Consider the following 22500-nt stretch of genomic DNA (forward strand, 5'->3'; position numbering starts at 1 on the left):
CTACTACTACTACTACTACTACTACTACTACTAACTACTACTACTGATATTACAATAATACTATACTGCTACTGTTACTACTACGATATCAGAGGGATATAACATCTTCAACGAAAACAACATTAACAGCAACAACAAAAACAAAAGCAACAACAACAATAATAGCGAGAAAAGTAAAAGAGAAAGGAAGAGAGAAGGAGAGAGAGAGAGAGAGAGAGAGAGAGAGAGAGAGAAAGAGAGAAAGTGAGAGAGAGGAAGAGAGAGAGAGATAGAGAGAGAGAGAGACTGAGGGACAGACAGACCGGTGGTGGTGAACGCTGACAACAAACTGACCGGTGAATTAAGGTGGACAGTGCCTTCAGTGTGTCACAGCGGGGCAGCGTGGTGGGGGGCAGTGGGAGAGGAAGCATAGAACATCATCATCATCATCATTATCATCATCGACATCATCAGCAGCAGCTGTAGCAGTAACAGCACTTGCAGCAAGCACGAGCATCACCTACAGCAGCAGCATCAGCGGCGTCACCTGAAGCAGTAATATTGCTTTCATCATTAACAAAGTCACCAACTTCACCGCCGCCACCACCACCACCACCAGCAGCAACAGTGACAGCGACATCATCAACATCATCACCACCACCACCACCAACATCAACAGCAGCACTATCTTGTCGTCAGCATCACCATCGACATCGCCAAAGGCAGCAACATCCACATTTATTAGCAGCAGCAGTAACATCGTTTCCATCAACCGCTTTCGCTGGAGAACAACATTAACAACGACAAGTAGCGCCACCATCACCACCATCATAACCAACAACAACAACAACAACAGCAACAACAACAGTAGGGGCTGCAAAATCAGCTGCAAAGGAAGAAGTAGAGGGTAGAGAAAGATACATGCGAAGAGAAACGAGAGGGGCAGGAGGTAGAGAGGAGGAGGAGAAGTGAGTGGTAGTGGTGGTCGTGGCTGTGGTGGTGGTGGTGGTGGTGGTGGTGGTTGTATTGGCGGTGGTGGTGGTAGTGGTGTTTGTGGTGGTTGTGGTGTTGGAAGTAGTGAGGGGTGGGAACTCAAGTGGACGCGACAGAAAGGAGTTGCTCTGCTGCGGGGGAGCGAGAAGAAGAGTTCGCCGTGTAACAACAACAATAACAACAACAGCAACACATACTACCACTACTACTATTACTACCACTACTACTACTACTACTACTACTACTACTACTACTACTACTACTACTACTACCTCTGTAAAATAAAAATAACAATACCAACATCTGTAACAACAACAACAGCATCATAACCACAGTTATGCCAAACTAAAAAGAAAAATACTTACTACTACTAATAATAATAATAAGAATAAGAATAATAATAATAATAATAATAATAATAATACCACTACAATAACAATATCAATACCATCAACAACAATAATAAGTATAATCTCAATAATACCTACATAGCAACAACAATAGTAACGAGAATTGCGGCCAACGTCAGTGACAACAACAACAGCGACAAACAGTTATTTCAACAACAACAACAGCAGCAGCAGCAGCGATAACAAAAAAAAACACAAACAAAAATACAGCGGTTGTTGTAACAACAACGATATAGTTATTATAGCCATCATCATCATCATCATCATCATCACAAACGACATAGAAATAGAGAAGGTGACAGCGAGGGTGGCGCCAACAACAGTAACAACAACAACAATTATAACATAAAGAATAGCAGTGACAAGTGACATCGCAAAAGGAGCAGCAGCAGCAGTGAAGCATGAGGCAACAACAACAACAACAATAAAAACAACTACAGTGGTAGTAGTAGTAGAAGAAGAAGAAGAAGAAGAAGAAGTAGAGGACAACGCAACAAAAACAAGCGTGTTGACGACACCATCAGCAGCAGCAGCAGTAACGTCGGGGGTAATAGCAACAACAACCACAAAGAACATCAGATATAGTTGAAACAGTGACAGCAGTGACAACAACAACAAGAAGAAGCACTACACTAAGTGTAGCAACAACGGCGGTGCGTCTGTCACCACTACTGCTGCTACTGCTGTTGCTGCAGCGGTGACAACAATAACAACTACAAAAACAACAAGAGAAACTTAGCACGACCATAGAATTGGCAGGAAATAACGGCGGGTGACATCACAACGACAACAACAACAACAACAACAACAACAACACAAGCGACAACAACTTTATTAGGAGTTGCAGTAAGCAACAGGTGTGACAATATCACCCTCAGCACCTGTAGCAGTCGTAGGGACAGCAGCAACCAACAGCAGCGACTAATAAGCAATAACAACAACGGCAGCGACAACAGCAACAGCAGCAGCAGCAGCAGCAGTAACGGACCAATCAAGCAGCGGTTTTAGAAATTGTTCCTACCTTTCTACCACCACCACCACCACCACCACCACCATCACTTCACCCCTCTTCTTTATACCACTGAGTATAACATCAACCCCCACCGCCTCTATCAACAACAACAACAACAACATACTTTGAACATCACAACCAACAACACCACCTCATCTAACATACAACCAATAACAACATCAGCAAATAACAATACACTTCCCTCCATCGTTTCGACGGTCAAAAAAAATACCTACTTCACCACCAACAACCACAAGACAACACTAACATTTTAAAACAACCACAACAACAATAGCCGAAACAATAAGAGCAACACTACTAGTACCGACACTGTCTAAAATACCTTCAGCGCCATTCGCCTTCTCACCGTAACACCAACACCACCACCAACACCACCACCACCAAAATCAATACTACAAGAGTGTATATATTTGTATATATAACAACAATAACAACAACACAACAATAGCATAACAGGACATCTATAACGTGACAACAACAACAATAACAACAATACTGCCTTGCTCAGCACTAAGCTGACGGTGGTGGCAAAACAATAACAATAACAATAACAGTTGTATCAATATTAAGAACATAAACCAAGAACAATCCACTTGGTCCTCTGATCTGCTGGCAATAACACTTCCAAAATAACGGGATGGTCACGACAGGAATACTTTTTAACTGTATATTTGCGCAGTCAGAGATGACCTCGGGTTAAACAACAATAGCGATCATATCGATAACACTAACAGCAATAACAATAATAGCAACAACAACAACAACAGCAACAATAACAACAACAATAACAACAACAATAACAACAACAATAACAACAAAGACATCTCCCTTCGAACTCCCACGCCACCCACATTTATAACAAAATTTGTAACAACGCCATCATCATCACCACAATCATCTAAACACCACAATCAACAACAACAAGTGTGACACCTGTAAAAAGTACCATCATTAGCACAATAATCATCACTTAACAATCTGTAACGTAAACGTCATCAACATCATCATCATCATCATCATCATCATCATCATCACCGTCACAGGCAGCATCACCTTTTCTATATTTTCCCTCTCACCACAGCCCCTTTATTTTTTCCTTACTCCGCCGCCTCCTTTCTTTTCTTCAACCTCCCCCTCCGCCTCTTTTTCTTCGCACACCCCCTCCACCCTCCCCCTATTACTACGACAAACGGTGCCACCATCACGCCTTTCTTGCATCATCATCATCATCATCATCATCATCATCATCTTGATCGTCCTCCTCCTCCTCATCGTCGTCATCGTTATCAACCCCTCAATCATCATCATCACTATCATCATCATCACTATCATCATCATCACTATCACCATCATCAACAATATCGCCGCCGTCGCCATTACCACTTCTACAATAACAACAACAGCCACAACAACAACAACAACAACAACGAAAACAAAAACAACTGCAGCAGAACTTGCAGCAACAGCGGCAACAAGTGCAACGAAAGTAGCAACAACATCAACAACAATACCAACAACAGTAGCAACAGCAACAACAATAATAATAACAACTGCAAAAACAACACCTGCAACAACCACTGCAACAAAAGCAACAACAGCTGCAACAACAACCACAACAAAAGCAACAATAGCAGCTGCAACAGCAGCAACAACTGCATCCACAAGCTGCAAAAATACCGGCACCAAGACGAACACCAGCAACAACCCTCACAGTCACAATAACTCCTCCGCCGGCCCCACCACTAACACCCACATCACCACTACCTACAAGCACAACTATAGCAACAACAACTTCAACTACAACAACAACAACAGCAGCAGCTTCTGCTGCTGCTGCTGCTGCTGTTGCAGCCAAATCAGCAGCCTCGTCGGCGTCAGCATCATTATCAACAACAGCTCGGAGATTATCGTCAGCCGTTCCGCTAGATTTTTCCTCGTTGTCTTCATCGCTTTCCACCTCGGTTCAGTCCTTATCGCCTCGACAACCACCACGGAAGCGGGGCCGAAGCCCACGCCCGAGTCCCAAACCAAGCCCGAAACCAAGCCGGCTTCTTCGTCACCATCATCAGCAAAAACACAAGTCACCAGCGGCATCACCATCATCATCGTTATCATCGGCGATACCACAACTGTTTTCGCAGGCAGCGGCGGCGTTAAAAAGTGTACCTTCGTCAGTTTCCTCGTCGCAATTGAAACCGTCGACACCACCACCAAAGGGAGTACGAACGCCTACACAGAATCGGAAAACAACAACGATAGTTCTTCTCCAGCCGTCGGTACAGACAAAGCAACAGCCACCACCGTCACCACGCCGACTCTCACAAACACAATTACAGCCACCGTCGCCCTCTCCACGCCGCTTATCAGACACACAATTGCAACAACCAGCGTCCTTTCCACGCCGTTTATCACAAACGCAACTTCAACAACCACCGCCGCCGTCACCACGACGCTTATCACAAACACAACTACAGCCCCCATCGCCCTCCCCACGCCGACTATCAGACACACAGCTACAACAACCGCCGGCCTCGCCACGCCGCCTGTCGCAAACACAACTCCAACCACAACAGTGGCCGCAAGCGAGCCCACGGCCAAGCCCAACGTGTCCCGTTTCGCCCACTCCATTTGCGGCATCGCCTCCCTCTTCATCGGCACCTTCTTCTCCGCCGCCTTCTCCACCTTCACCGCGATGTTGTGAGTGTTTCGGTTGTGGTAGTGTTCTGACGAGGAGAATGGAAGTTTTATCCATGCTAAAATTGTCCTTAAACACTGACAATATTAATCCTATAACCAAATATTATGATATAGGCAAACAGGTCGGCAGTGCAGGACCAGAAATGGTATGGAAGATTTTCGATGCAGTGCGCCTTGAGGACAAAAGAGTAAGTACATATTTTAGCTTTTGTTTCCTTCTCCCTTATTCCTTCCAAATATTTTTATATCAGTTGTGTTGGTTCATAATGCTGTTGTATTTTTCATTCGCTCTCCCAGTCTATATAACGATATCTAAGCGAGGCGCAAAACTGCAAATATTGGGCGGTGTGGAAAGGGGAAAGTAGTTTTTCCCTAATATTCTGTTGAAGTTCATCGAGGTCGGTTTTGCCTTTTATCCTTTCAGAGTCGGTAAAATGTGTACCAGTCGTGTACTGGAGTCGATGTAATGACCAAACCCCTCCCTCAAAATTTCAAGTTTTGTTTCTATAGCAAAAAGGGTTATTCATCTTTCCAGGGTCGATGAATTAAGAACCAGTTGTACACAGAGGTCGATGTTTAGCCCCTGCCCCAAAATTGCTAACCTTGCGCCGAAAATCGAAACCATTATTATTATTATTATTATTATTATTATTATTATTATTATATTGAGATCTAGTATGCTTTATAACAATATTTAACACGCTTTTTAGCCTCCAGTATTGCACTGGTACTTTATTTTTGTCGACCCTTCAGAAGGTTATTTGTCACATGTTTACAAGAAAAAGAAAAAAAAAGAAAAGACTTGGAAAATATTTAAATCATCTCTCGCCCCACTATTTCTCTGATATTTTATTTAATGGACCCGAGCTAGAGGACAAAACGCAAAGGTGACAATAATTTAAAAGTTGCCATGCTTTCAACGGAATTTGAACTCGGATCTTAAAGGGCCGTAATTCGATACTGGATAACTTTTTTCTCTAACGTTCAAACAATTATTTCAACCGACCATGCTGTAGTTGATCATTTCTACCCATCCATATTTAACTGGTATATTATTTTTATCCACCCCAAAAGAATAAATTGTTTTAAAAAAGCGCAACTCTGAATTTACTAGGATTTGAACTCAAAACATCAAGGGAGACAACTCTACAGTTACTACGTCAATCCATTCGTCTGAAAGTTGGGTAATTATTCAAAATATGTAACGTATTGATTTTCTGTTACAAAGACACAAAGTCTAGAATATGAAGGAAGGGCACTGCATTTTGTATTAAACGCGGTACTTTGTGATTTTTAAAAAAAATAAAACCCCAGCTGACAATTGGACTAAATTCTTTTCCAATATTTATTCTGGTCCTTTCATATACTAAATACAGGATCGCCCTCAGCGGAAAAGGGTTAAGTTGAAATTTTCTTTCATCCTTTTTTTTTTATTTTATCGGAGATAAATTCGACACAAAAAAGAAAAAGAAGGTAAAATAATCAAAGCATAAATATATAGAAAAAACTGTAGCAATCACGTTGTTGTTGTTGTTGTTGTTGGCGGTGGTGGTGGTGGTGGTGGTGGTGGTGGTGGTGGTGGCTGTGCTGCTGCTGTTGTTATAACCAGTGTTATTGTAGCTGTGGTTTCTGCTGGGGAAGTAGATTGGCAAAAATCATTAGAGAAATAGTTGGAAACACTGCTTCCGGTTCCTTTCCGGGCTGAGTTCAAATGCTACCCAATTCAATTTTGCCCTTCATCCTTTCAGTGCAGATAAAATAACGTAGCAATCTTCTACAGAGATCGATTTAATCTCTTACCACCACCACCACCCTGCACACACATCTCTCACTTCCTAAAAATAAAAAAAGACATTTATTGTAATTGCTGTTGTTGTTGTTGCTTAACTCCCGGTCAGACGCGGTCGAGCTGACCAATGACCAAAGGTATTACAGTTGTGACCATCCCGTCTTTTATTTCCCTGTGATCACGGAAAGGATAAACGGGCAACCATTTAATTCCTGGGTGCTTTTTCCAAGACAGTGGGTATCGGAGGGGGGGAGATTAGGTTACTATTTCTAGCCGGTATGTGTGTCTCAGTTGTTGGTTCGAGATGAGGCGTGACTTTAATTGAAATTCTGCAATGCTACCTACATTTGACAAAATGTGTGGGGGGTGGGGGACATGTTCCTAATAATTTTCACTCGGCTTGTTAGAAATAGCAGCTAAATCTCCCTCAAACTCATGTATTATTCTCTTCAAAGAAAATTAAACAGGCAGGACACATTGTGGAAGAGACAGCCTCACATACGCGGTGATCACAGTGGAACGCATTTGCGTCGGGTGAAAGGGTGTGGTGCTAAGCTTAACCACCATCGCCACCACCGCTGCCATCAGCAATAACAAACATCAGCAACGAGCAAATGAGGGAACCTCTATGTGGTCGCTCTGCATGCTAAAAATAGCAGCTAATTTCCTCCATTCAAATCACATACTAGTGTCTTTGATAAAAACATGTTGAATGTCGTAGTCATATGTTAGGATGGTCACGGCTGGAAAGTCTTTAGTCCTGGAGTTTTGTCGATTAAACAATAATGAATAATAATTATCAACACTATTGAATCAAAGAAGTAGCTTCTATGTGGTTGATCAACCTGCTAGAAATAACAGGTAAATATGCCTCAAACTTCACAATGTCATTTAAAATATGAAAGGGTAGAAAATAAGGCGAGACGGCTATGGCTGGGACCATTTTGATAGTAAGTCTTTCTGTCAGTTCAGGTCTGACCTGCTTCTAAACAACAACCTGCACTTTCACTAACAACAACCACAGCTACAATAACAAGAAGAACACTAACATCTCCACCAACACTATCACCGCCTCCGTTACGAGCAAAAACAACATTTGCAACAACAACAACAACAACACGCACAACAGCACTAACAAATGCTACATCTACACCACAAGCAATAACAAGTGCAACAACAACAACTACTACTACTACTACTACTATATGTCCATATCCCACTGTTAAGTAACAGACCATATGTCGATGTTTGACAGAAAGGCAATAAAAGTAGATGAAATTGTTACAAATTGGAAAATTTTTCTGGTGGACATGCTGGATTAGTAAACGCCACACCGGATTAAGTGACTTAATTATTTAATTATCTCCCTTTACATTCAGAGTTCAAATATTGTTGCCGATAAGCAAAGAAGTAGGATTAATAAAATAAGGTCACACCTTTAGCAATAAATTAAATTTGTAGTCTTGTGCCTATATTCAAAGTCATATGTGTATATATATGGGGGTTTTGTAAATTCGATATCGTTTCCATTTCTTTTTCTCTTGCGGCTCTTAATGCTTTTTCTTCTCATTAATGAATTATATGATCCAAACTGTTAGATGTTCTTCATGTTCCTCGTATTACTGTATTTATTTTCATTCTTGCTGTTTCGCCTCGTAATTCCGAGCTTTTTGATCACCACTTTTACTCCTCTACCTCCTTATATATTTCTTTATTCATACTTCGTAATCTCCCTAAGTCTAATGTGTGTGTTTGTGTGTGTGTATGTGTGTGTGTGTGTGTGTGTGTGTGTGTGTGTGTGTGTGTGTGTGTACGTGTGTTAATGCTTTTTATGTGAAATTGTACATAAAAGCAATTGACCATTACTCAATACGGTTTAGTAACTGCATGTTTATCAACTGTTTCAAAGAAAAGGTTGATAGTGACTTCAAAGTTTTGGCTTTCTCTCCTTCATCTATTGACAACGGAAAGCAAGCCAAAACTTCGAAGTCACTGCCAAGCCTTTTCTTGTAAAAGTTACTCTGTGCATATGTCTGTCTGTGTGCGCGTGTGTGTGTGTGTGTGTGTGTGTGTGTGTGTGTGTGTGTGTGTGTGTGCATGTGCGTGTATGTGTGTGTATCATTTATTCAATTTCTCAGTAAGCACTGAAATATTTTCTATTTTGTAACCTATTCCATTAACCCCCCACTTTATTCGTCGCCTTTGTCGCTACCTGACCCTTTGTCGCTACCTGACCCTTTGTCGCTACCTGAGTAAGGTCCCTTTCTGTTCTGACGAAACAATTTTAAAAAATAGTAATACAAAGAAACGCTTATAATTCTAACTCACAGTACATATGGTAGAATTTCTACGTTACTATTATTTCCATTTTTCTAATTATTATTGTTGTTACTGTTGTTGTTATTGTTATTTTTGCCGTTTTTGCTGTTATTATTATTATTATTATTTTTACTTATTTCTATTTGTATAAATTTGTAAATCTGCCAAACAGTTGCTTCCTTATATCAAAGATTTCGACTTTTCCTTCGATTTCGGTCAATATTTGAGGTTGACTAAAGCGTAACACACGAACGCACATTTTGCTCAGCAGAAAAAATAATACGCTAGATCCATCCCTCCAATTTTTCAGCCTACTATTCCTGGAAGTGTTGTGGAGGTACAAACTTCTGGCATCTCCTCCATGTGGTTATTTCAGAAGCAAGCTTCATTACACTTTCCAGTTGGATTCCCAAGCATCACCAGCTGTGACCCTGGATATTATCCAACCATCTCGTTCTTGGTCTTCCCTTGGTGTAACCTACCTGTTGGCTTGGTTTGAAGAATCCGTCCAACGATTCTTTCCTGCGACATTCAAATCCCATGAGTGACTCCGTGGTGGTGGTGGTGGTCGCGGTGGAGATGAAGTGGTGAGACTCCCTGATCTCTGAAATATGCATGCTGTCGAGCAGCATTACTCCAGAAATAATGATTGTTATGAAAGAACAAAGCTAAAATGACGGACTAAATCGCTTTGCAGTGTTTAGTGATTACGTCCCTTGAACGTTCAGAACTTCCAATTGAATTGTTTGTTAACCCGATCGATAATCGATACGACTTACCAATCAGTTGATTTGATCGATTATACATCTCATCTTACTTTACCACCTCACCCCATCAGCTCTAAAACCCAACAGCAAGAAGGACTCAAAGAAGAAGCCTCTGCATGGTCTACGGACATGCCAGGAGTGGCAGCTAAATCATCCTCGAGTTATACCATGCGGCCCTCTTTTTTTTTCTTGCAAAAAATTCACGTTGGAGACTGAGAAACTGGATTTACTACATATTGAAGGGAAAAGGTGGGATGGTCACCATTGAAATTATCTAATCTGTCTGTATGGAGTTGATTTGGGCTTAAACAACAAAGCATATTCTTCGATTCGTTACGTTGGGAGACGAGGTAAACTGCCGAACTAAATGATTTTGTAGTCCTTAGTTATCTCCCCTTTACTGATCTGAATGCGAATACTACTAACATTGAGTTCACTTTCCAACTTTTAGGTAAGACGGAAGGAATGATGTTTGTTCAATAAAATTAAATACCAGGCATATGCAAAGGGTTACTGGGGTGGGGAGGAGGCCTTGTACTTAATTCAGAAATTAATCTTACTATTGTCTTTCATGCCTGATTTATTCTTCTTTGCTTTTATTTTTGCATTCATAATGAATTCTATGCAGCCCCACTTGCCCCCGCTCACAGACGCACACACTTGCACTCTCGCACCATTCCTGTAATTTTTACCTATTGATGTCCTCCTTTAATTGTCAACAAATGAAATTAGTATCGACGAGCCGAGAGAATCGTTAGCACGGCGGGAAAAAATGCTTAGCGACGTTTCGTCCGTCTTTACGGTTCAAATTCCGCCAACGTCGACTTTGCCTTTCATCCTTTCGGGGTCGATACATTTAGTACTAGTGAAACAATGAAGTCGATGTAACCAACTAGTCCCCTCCCTACAAATTTCAGGCCTTGTGCCTTTAGCAGAAAGGATTATTATTATTATTATTATTATTATTATTATTATTATTATTATTATTATTATTATTATTATTATTATTATTGTTCAGTAGTTTTCTTTTTATAACGTGCTTTCACTTCACTACCGAGCGCAGCTTTGTGCGCCTTGGGTATGTGCTGTGGTTTGCTGTGGTGCTCTTATGTTTACTGTATTGAAAGTGTTTTGCGTAGCATGTGTGCTGTGCCCAGTAGTGCAATTTTCTGTATGTTATATATATTTGTAAGTCCTGGTGTTTTTGTTATGTATTTGTCTGAAATTTTTTTTTTCTATTATACCTAAGGCACCTACTATAATAGGAATTGTTTCTGTTTTTAGATTCCACATTCGAGTTACCTCTATTTCCAGGTCTTTGTATTTTGAAAGTGTTTCCATTTCTTTTAGAGAGACGTTGTCATCTGCTGGTATTGATACATCAATTAGAAAGCATTTTTTTCTTCATGATCTTTGACAACTATATCTGGTCTATTTGCCTTAATTTCTCTATCTTATTATTATTATTATTATTATTATTATTATTATTATTATTATTATTATTATTATTATTATTATTATTATTATTCACTAATCTTTTTTTATCATGTGTTTTCACTGCACTACCGGCACAGCTATGTGCCTTGGGTATGTGCTGTGGTTTGTTGTCGTGTTCTTATTTTCCCTGTATTGAAAGTGCTTTACGTAGGACGTGTGCTTGTTCTGAATTTCAATATCACCGAGGTCGACCCTGCCAATTCTCTTTACGGGGTTGATAAAACAGGTACCACCTGAACACTGGGATCGAAGTGATCGACTACTCCTTTGCCACTAAATTCCAAGCCTTGTGTCTATAGTAGAAAGACTTATTAATATTATCAGTATCGGCGTTAAGGCGTCGAGCTGACGAATCGTTAGCACGTCGGCAAACAGGATTAGCACAATTTTTTCTGGTTTCAGATTTTTTGGGTTCAAATTCTGCCTAGGTCGACAATGCTTTTTACCCTTTCTGGATCGATAAAATAAAGTAATATTCACGTACTGGGGTAGATATACTCAACTCATCATCCCAACCCCCTAAAATTGCTAGTGTTGTAGTAAAAAGAATTATTTATATTGTCATTGTTACCTGAAAGATTCCTTGGTTGGCCCTCGATAGATGTATCCCCAGCCATTCCATGTAAGTACATTCCATGTATGGACATCGCTCTTTTGATGTTTTCAATGATTAAATAGTGTATCTTTAAAATGATTCTTCTAAAGGCACAAGGCCTGGAATTTGTGGGGAGGGGGATAGTTGATTACAGTACTCGACTCTCACTTATTTTATCGACCTCGATCCTTGGCGGAATTTGAAATCAGAATGTAAAAACGGACGAAGTGCCGCTAAGCATGTTGTCCGGCGTGCTAACAATTCTGCCAGCTGATCGCCTTATGTATCTTTAAAAGAATAGCTCGTAATATAAAAGAAACAAAAATTAACCTTTGAGTTACCGTACTTAATAAACGTAACCGCAAGATGTGTATCGATCTCTAAACCATGATGGTAACTATGATGTGGGGTGCTGAAAAGTTCCTGGCTTTAAGGGTATGGCGAAAAGCTTGGTTGAAAGCCCAACCTTCCGATTTCTTTTTACAGCGTTTAGAAAGACTGAAGGACCACTGCAATAAGTGTGTGAAGGACCACTGCAATAAGGAGAATATATTGAGTAAAATCATAATTAACTGATCCTCCAGTATTTTCTTTTACCCAAAGCCAAGAACTTTTCAGCCACCCCTCGTGTACAAAACAAAAGAATAAATAAATAAATAATTTAAATAATTAATTTGAATAAATAAATTATAAGACATTAGATGCGGGAAGGCACTGCTTTCTGTTGCCTAGCTTCATCAGGACAGGTTGTTATAGAAAAACCCGTTTGTGGTTTTAAAAAAAATCCGTGGATGAAGAAAGAGAGCTGAACGAAATCCTGAAGGACTCGAACCACGCAACCCCTTTGTACCTATGACTAACCACGTGTGTTAACCAATTTCACTAAACTCTCTTTTTTCCTATAAAATTAGATGCGCGCGTATGTGTGTGTAAAACGATACTATGTAAAGCTCCCCACTACTTTTGTGAATTGTTTTCTTGATATTCCCGCTATCTGTCGACCCCCGAAGCAAATAAACAAATTACTATTGGACAGTGAACTGAGAGAATCATTAGCGCGTCGAGCAAAATGTTTACCGGCATTTCGTCCGTCCTTGCATTCTGAGCTCAAATTCTTCTCTTGGTGTTGATGCAATTAGTACCAGTTGAGCACAGGGATCCATGTAATCGACTAACTCCCTAAAAATTTCAGGCCTTATATCCATAACTGAAATGATTATCATTTTTATTGCTGTTATTGATATAGGCGCAGGAGTGGCTGTGTAGTTCAGGGTTGAGTCCCACTGCGTGACACATTGGGCAAGTGCTTTCTACTATAGCCGTGGGCCAACCAAAGCTTTGTGAGTGGATTTGGTAGACAGAAACTGAAAGGAGCCTGCTCTGTCTCTGTGTGTGTGTGTGTGTGTGTGTGTGTGTGTGTGTGTGTCCCTCTCACCTCCACCATGACAACCGGTGCTGGTGTGTTTACAACTCCGTAACGTAATGGTTCCTCAAAAAGACTGATAGAATAAGTACCAAGCTTTAAAAAAAATAGTTCCAGGGTCGATTTGTTGGACTAAACCCCTTCAAGGTGGTGCCCCAGCATGGTCGCAGTCAAATGATTGAAACAAGTAAAGATAAAAGTTCACTGATCGGGCCCGCGTGAATGGCTGTCCCACCCACTTCAGATGTATTACGTTTTCATTTATATTTATACACACACACACACACACACACACACACACACACACACACACACACACACACACACACATATATATATATACATATATATATATATATATATATATATATATATAGAGAGAGAGAGAGAGAGAGAGAGAGAACGAGAGAAAGAATGAGATTTTTTAAAATTATTTTTGTTTTTCATAATCGATTCATCGATTCAATGTAAATTCCCGCCAATGCTTCTCTGTCTCCTTCCCCCTCTCTCCTTCTCTCTACCCTGACCTCAATTCCCGCCAATGTCATTGGTTTCATTCATCTCTCTGCCAGGTGGTAGTAGTAGTAGTAGTAGTAGTAGTAGTAGTAGTAGTGGTGGTGGTGGTGATGGTGGTGGTTATGGTCGTCGTCGTCGTCGTGTCGCAGAAGGAGGTGGTGGTGATGGTTGTGGTGGTGGAATTGGTGGAAGAATATCGTAAAACGTGTGGAAAATCGATCGTCGTGGTCAAGATGAAGTGGCGAGACGCCGAGAAAGGCAGAAGCGGAGGGGGAGGAGGACCAAAATGCCTAAAAGAGGTCAAAGTCACTGCTTGGAAATTCTCGTTGACCTCTGGCCGAAATTTGTTCTTCAAATGGCACCAACTTATAAATGTCGGACACACACATTCACACACACACATATACAAACACACACACAAACACAAGGTGTATACATATACACACACAACCCCCCCCACACACACACACACACACAGACACACACACACACACGCACACACACGCACAGAGGCATACACAAACATACACACACACACACACACTCACACACACACACACACACGACCAACAACACAGGTTAACCTTGACGCTAAACCAAGTCATTGATTCCATTTTCATATTCTTTTATTACTTTTCGGTATATTTTATTTATTTATTTATTTGTTTTGGTGAAGAAGAAAAATCTATTTTTTCCTTTTTCGATATATTTTTGTATCTATCTTTTAACGTTTCGAAAGGTCGTACCCGTAGCCATCTAAAGTCATTTACACATCGCATTTAAAGCAGGCCTTCTTCAATTCTCTGTCTTTCTTTGCATATATCTGTGTGTGTGTGTGTGTGTGTGTGTGTGTGTTCGACATTTATAAGTTGGTGCCATATATATATACATACATACATGTGAATATATATATATATGTATATACATATATATGCATGTATGTATATACACATGTATATATATATATATGTATGTATGTATATATTTATGTATATGTGTGACTGTTGTGCGTGTGTGTTTGTGTACATAAATAAATAAATAAATAAATATAATATATATATTACGGAGATGTACTTGCATAGCAAGCGACCTGATCTGAGATCGTGTGCTGGAACGAAAGCAGTTGCAGCGTGAAAGGTGTTTATAAGCAATTTAAGAAACACGCAAAAACCGCTAGATTCACTTCAACATTTAAATTTAATTTACCAAAATATTTTCGTCGCTTTGAGACCGCGACCTGTTCACTGACAAAATTCCGTGATGCATCACGGGCAAATTAATATACGAAAGCACATTATTCCATCCCAAAAATAAAACTATTTTTTAAAAAATCAAAAAAATTCTTGATTATGGCTGGGAGATGAGTTTTCTCAAAGTTACTGCTTTCAGCCTCTATCGCAGCCTCAACACATCGCCAGAGCCTGCTGTATGCGTTCCTCACTACGTCCCTAGGAAAATCTTTTTACACCTTGCCCTTATCCATCAGCTCAACCTTGGTGTTGCAAGCAAAGCTATTGGTGTCTTTCTTTATTATACCCTTCACATAGTAGTCAACGAGATTACAATCGAGAGAATTAGAAGCACAGAAATCGGGACTGGTGTAGTCGTAGAAATTCTCTAACAACCACTTCCGACTTTTTACGGAGGTATGCTAAGAAGTCGAATCCTGCTGCCACACATATGGCCTTCCGGCAACAGCCCTATCTAGTAATGGATTGACCAGTTTCCAGCAGTTTCACATAGCCGTCTGAACTAAGCTTAAGTCTCTGTTCAAACATGTGGGGAAAAACGCCGGTGTGCGGATGAGTTCAGAACGCCTTCCTGCTGGCCACGGTTTCGTAGTCTCCGTTGCACCTGTTCATGTCATGTCTTACATCCTTTACAGTGTTCACAGAGCAGTGAGCAGTAGTCATGATGTCAGTATTTTCATACACGGCGCAAGTTCTCATGATAAACGTAACTCTTTTCTAATATTCAAATGGATTCCAGTCTTCCGTATCAACAAACTTTGTTTCGTCTTTATGCTCGCCAACGCCGTTGACTGTTCAATAATTTATCAAACTGTTCCTGCAAAAACGGAGAACAAAATAATCTTTAAATTTTACCCAAACACACTGTATGTATGTATGTGTGCATGTATGTGTATATATATATATATATATATATATATATATATATATATATATATATATATATATATATATATATATATATATGTATATATCTTTGTTATAAATTCCTAAGTCAGAAAAAGAACATACCCTATAAAAAATAGAGCAGTTGTTTATTTTTGCATGTGCATAGTAACAGTTTATGAGAAATACTATTGATTTCATAGCTTGCGTGAACTAGACATATCGTCTGTTTCTCTAAATGATAACTGTTCTCTGACCACTTTAACATCAGGTCTAGAAGATTCTCACCCAAGATCAAAGAATTCGAAGCAGACCTGCAGGGCATTATACCAAACCTTAGGTTCCGTAAGTCCTCATTAATCTTTCATCGTAGACTTAGATGCGATATGCACCTCCTCAAGAATACAGATAGAACCCTACTATTTTCAGATAAGACAAATAGCCTTTATAAGATAGATAATGACCACTACAACAGGCTCTTGGAGAAAAAACATCACACAAAAAATATGCGGCAAAACGAATAGCCACCGACCTAGATATTGCCGACAGGGTAGAAATACTAGCTAAACATAATGCTTTTATAACTATCACAGATCACAAACCGAACTTCACTTCCAACCCCAAATGCCACCTGACTAACTCTGCCAAGTTCGAAATCGCACTGATGAGTAAACACATCCTAAGAAGGGTTAATAAAGACATAAGGAAGGTATCTAATCTCTCCTTATGGCGTAACACAATCGAGGTATTACATTGGTTTCATACTATTCGGTATAGTGGACTTTTATCTATCGATATCGAAAATGTTACTTCATAGGGCATTAGTATATGCTAGACGAATTACCTACATAAGTGATAGGGAAATAGATATAATTATACACGCTAGGAAAACGCTACTGTTCAACCAGGATTCAACCTGGGTCAAATGAACTGACCTCTTCAACCTGGGTCAATTGAACTGACCTCTTCAGGGTCAGTTCATTTGACCCAGGTTGAATCCTGGTTGAACAGTAGCGTTTTCCTAGCGTGCATAATTATATCGATTTCTCTATCGCGATGGGGGCATATGACAGCGCTGATACTTGCGACCTGATAAGGTTTTACATTCTAGACACCCTGGATAATAAATTCTCCTCTGTCCACTTCAGCTTATATAGAGATGATGCCTTAGCCATCTCCAGAGGTGTTAACGGCCATGCATTAGATAGGCTTAGAAAAGACATCATATACACCCTCAACAACCTTGGCCTTAAAATCACCATAGAGACTAACCAAACCGAATGACAGACGTTAACACAGCCTCCTACTACCCACCTATAGTGCTCAAAAACTTAATAACAGGTATCAGTAAACGGATTTCGAACTCATCTTCAAATAAAGATATTTTCGACGCAGTAGCTCACGCTTACAATGAGGCGCTAGCGGCCAGCGTGTTCAGATACCATGTCGTATATACACCAGGATCGAGTAACCATAAAAGGAAACGCCACCGCAAGACCTTATGGTTCGCTGCCCCTACTTCCTAAACGTCCAGACATGCGCGGGTAAGATTTTTCTTAGATTTGTGGATTCGCATTTCATGCAATCACACAAATATAGAAAGATCTTTAACAGACATAATTTAAGGATCTCTTTCAGTTGTGCACCCAATGTTAATAAGAAATTACTTAGCACTCCTAAACCACGGACAGAGGCAGGTCGTTCATGCAGGATAAGAAATGAATGCCTAGTGGACAGCCGATGTAACACCGAGGCTAGTGTACTATGCAAAGGTAGCCTCAAACAGGAGCAGCACAAATATCAGTAAGATCAATGCCAAAACAGGGACACACACTAAAATTGATGTCGGATCTTGTGAATCCAAATTGAAAATTCGCCTGAACAACCACAGATCTTCTTTCAGGGTGCCGGAGAGACGCAACACAGCGACACTCGCAGCATACGTATGGCACCTAAAGGACGATCATATGCCCTTTAACATCAGGTGGAAATTACTAGAAGCTTGTGGACCCTATCGCAATGGAACAAGGCTATGTAAATTGTGCATGGCAGAAAAAAATATTATAATCCTTATGAATTCACATGAGTTCCTAAAGACGGAAGCCGTGGGGCGTGGTTCACATTTTCGGAAATTTTTCCTCCAAAACTGGAAAACCTAGCTATCAAATGAAGGAAGACAACTCACCTGGCCATAATTTTTAAGAGGAATATTTCTTCAACTATCACCGGCGTTTTTGTGTTTTTAAAAAGACATTCTTTGCTGAGAACAGTTATCGTTTAGAGAAACTGAAGATATGCGAGATCTGAGGTTGAAAAGATCCGATATGTTTAGTTCACGCTAGATATACAACCAATGGTATTTCTCTATAACTGTTACTTTACACATACACACACACACACACACACACACACACACACACACACACACATATATATATATGCAAATAAATGCATATATACAGGCATACATACACACACACACACACACACACACACATATATATATATATATATATATATATATATATATATATAGAGAGAGAGAGAGAGAGAGAGCATGCATACATATATATATATGCATATATATATGTATGTATGTATGTATGTATGTATGTATGTATGCATGCATGTATGTATGACGGAAACTGGAAGAAGTCCATCGTGTCATCCCAGATGGAGACAAGTACCAACAGTTCCATGTGGTATGCTTGAACAATTGTGGTGATCTCTTCACATAAAGCCATTGGTTGTATTGTTAATCCACAAATAAAAAGATAAAAATATTTATCCACCAATAGTGTTGAGTAACAATCACTCTTACTATTCGGTATTAGTATGCATGTATGTATGTATGCATGTATGTATGTGTGTATATGTATGTATGTATGTATATATATATATATATATATATATATATATATATATATATATATATATATATATATATATATATATATATATATATATATATATATATATATATATATATATACATGCACAAATTCAAATAAAGATTATAAACCTCATTAAAGGATAATAAAATCCAATGATAATACTGGTTAGTTACCAATCCATATAAAGTTCAACTATAAGGTAAGTATATAAACCGTGGCTCATATATTTATACAGTTAAAGAATAAGAAGATGGAGAAGTAATAAATGAGGTATTATTTATTGATCGTAAAATATGACATCTCTGACAGCTGTTTCGATTCAGTAATCTTTAGATAATTAATTTACAAAAACAAAATCTTTATAAGATGAATAGCTTCAGAGGTAGTAAAGATATACCGATTAGAAATACATGTTGAGATAACGGCTGCAAACGGTTAACTAATAGCATATATATAAAAAGAGCCGGTTATAGAAGGCACCAATCCAACATAAAGGGAGAAGGTAGTGTATATCTTTACGTCTTAAAGTAAGAATATATCATAGGGTATTGAGAAGGAGAAAAAGAAAAAGGAAACAGAAGAACGCATGTATATATAAACATATGATAATGCCATATAATATCATATTTATCTATAATACTGCAATAGAAAAAATTTAAAGTTATAAAGTTTAAGTCAAGTAGAAACAAACAGTGGCAATCATGTATTAACCGGAGTTATACGAAAGGGATAAATAATTTCTAAATATAATAATAATAATAATAACTTCGGTTTATAATAATAAATAATATTTTATTAATTACATATCCATTCTCTCCTCATTCTCTGTGTGTGTGTGTGTGCGTGTGTGTGAGTGTATACATGTGTGTGTGTGTGAGTGTATACATGTGTGTGTGTGTCTTTGTGTTTGTTCTCCAGTATCGCTTGATAATCGGAGGGGATTAGATAAACAGCTAAAGCTAAATTGATATGTAAACAGATACACGGATAGGCAGACAGACAGACAGACAGACAGACATACAGACAACACCCCCACCCACCCACCCAAACACATACAGCTTGATGGATGGATTTGAAGACAGAAGTAAATATGCTTATAATTTCTAAATATTGGTGCGAGTGTGCGTGTGTGAGCGTGTGTGTGTGTATGTGTGTATACACCATTCATAAACACATACACATGTACAGATGTACGATGTTTATTATGTCATCATATCAGGCGAGTGTATATTTTAGGAATTAGCAACGGAAGAAAGAGTAAAAACAGTTAAAAGTTAAACGGCCCCATAACTCGCGGTTTCGAATCACATCTGCGTAATAACTTTCTCATCATTCGTTTCTTTGGTACCATTCGGCTTTAAAATGCATGAATATCACACCATACCCGAAACTTACAAAATAAAAATATGTGCGAGATTTGGCAGTTATTTCGAGCGAGCTACGTAACCATATAGAGGCTTGATTTATTGGGTGTCTGTGTGTGTGTGTGTGTGTGTGTGTGTATGTGTGTGAATGTGTATGTGTGTATATGTGTGCGTGGGTGTGGGGGTGTGCGCGCACGCGCGCAACATGCTTATCTGTGTATGTGGAGAGGGATATACACACACACATATATATATGCATGCACAAGCATACACATACATGCACAGACTCACAAACATACACAAACACATACACATACACACACAGTAGTGGTTGTGTGGTAAGTAGCTTGCTTACCAACCACATGGTTCCGGGTTCAGTCCCACTGCGTGGCACGTTGGGCAAGTCCATTCTACTATAGCCTCGGGCCGACCAAAGACTTGTGAGTAGATTTGGTAGATGGAAACTGAAACAAGCCCTGCCGCATTCTAAGAAGCCCGTCGTATGTGTGTGTGTGTATGTGTGTGTGTGTGTGTGTGTGTGTGTGTGTGTGTGTGTGTGTGTGTGTGTGTGTGTCTGTCTGTGTTTGTCCTCCCACCATCGCTTGACAACCGATGTTGGTGTATTTGCGTCCCGTAATTTATAGGTTCGGCAAAAGAGCCGGTAGAATAAGTACTAGGCTTACAAAGGATAAGCCCCGGGGTTGATTTATGCGACTAAAGGTGATGCCCCAGCATGGCCGCAGTTAAATGACTGAAACAAATAAAAGAATATATCTTCACATATATATATATGCCTTCATGTATTTTCATGACTTCCAACAGAAAGCTTCTTAGTCAGTGAGGTTCCATATGACCTTTAGAGGTCCAGACTAGATTTCGTCGGTGAAAATTTGTGTGCCATGTGAATTGGTCATACTTCTACAATATACAAAATATTTTAACAATTTTTTATGCAATTCCTAACAATATTTAATTATAAAACTATTACAGGATTTCTTAAGCATCGAATGTTTATAGGGGTCCACGTGAGTACAATAGGAATTAAATCGGTCAATAGACAGAAAATGGTTGAGCACCACTGCTCTATGTGGTTGCTGGACTTGTTAAAGATAGCAGTCATATGTCATAGAACTCCCATCCTACTGTCTGAAAAAGCAGTTAAAACGCGGGGGTGGTCATGGCCTGAGAAGACTTTTAATCATGAGCCTGCTCGATCATGTCTGACCTGTGGTTAAACAAGATTCGCAATGCAAGCTACATCAGCAATAACAGCGATCACAGTACCAACAACATAACGGCAATAAGAACAACAACAACAACGCTATCGCAGACAACATTAACAACAACAACAACAGGAGTAAAATCATTCAACGACGACAGGAAGAGAAACAACATCGACAATAACAATTACAACAACAGTAAAATAGCTGACAACTGCAGGAACAACGATAGCAGCAACAGCAACATCAGCAGCAGATTCAACAACAACAACAATAACACCACCAACAACAACAACAACGACGACGGTAGCAGCAACAACAACAAACAAGGGTTAGAACAAGACCAACGCAAACAACGTTAAGCACTGCACCACCACTGCCACCTGTCTCCTGTACATGCAAAACACTAACAGAGGCGCGTTAAAACACGTTTGATTAATAACACACTCCTTAAACACGCGCTCATCAGAGACAGATGTAACATACACACACGCACGCATACGCGCACATGTAAGCAAACACAGAAACGCATGCACACTTACCACACGCAAGAGATTTAAAAGAGAGAGAAAAAAAAAACAGTCGTGCGTTTAACATACATCGTACACAGACGTTTCAGGCTAAAAACGGATTTAAAGGATAAAGCTATCACATATATATATATACACTCGTTCATGCACACGCAAAGACACACACTGACAACAAATACGCATATATATGGATAATAGTCTGTTTAAGATACATTATAAATTATACATACATTAGATAACGCATGAGTTACATATATATATATATATATATGTTCATGAATACATACGTGCATGTATGTATATATATATATATATATATACATTTGTGTGTGTGTGTGT

General features: G+C 39.4%; 1 protein-coding gene and 1 long non-coding RNA gene across 2 annotated transcripts in view; both read left to right on the plus strand.

Annotated features, from left to right (window-relative positions):
• Positions 1 to 1330, plus strand: part of LOC149131314 (uncharacterized) — a 3143-nt gene extending 1813 nt beyond the window's left edge. The window contains exon 2 of the long non-coding RNA XR_016238047.1: positions 1 to 1330. This exon is cut by the window's left edge and continues 1037 nt beyond it. This is a non-coding gene — a long non-coding RNA (uncharacterized LOC149131314).
• A 2979-nt stretch (positions 1331 to 4309) lies between these two features.
• Positions 4310 to 22500, plus strand: part of LOC106871154 (SCY1-like protein 2) — a 726002-nt gene continuing 707811 nt past the window's right edge. Inside the window, exon 1 of the mRNA XM_089340062.1 lies at positions 4310 to 5300. Coding sequence (XP_089196188.1) covers positions 5151 to 5300 — 150 coding nt within the window. The 5' untranslated portion in view covers positions 4310 to 5150. The remainder of the gene's footprint in view (positions 5301 to 22500) is intronic.

This window comes from Octopus bimaculoides, chromosome 23 (assembly GCF_046866305.1).
Source record: "Octopus bimaculoides isolate indiv1 chromosome 23, ASM4686630v1, whole genome shotgun sequence".
NCBI lineage: Eukaryota > Metazoa > Mollusca > Cephalopoda > Octopoda > Octopodidae > Octopus > Octopus bimaculoides.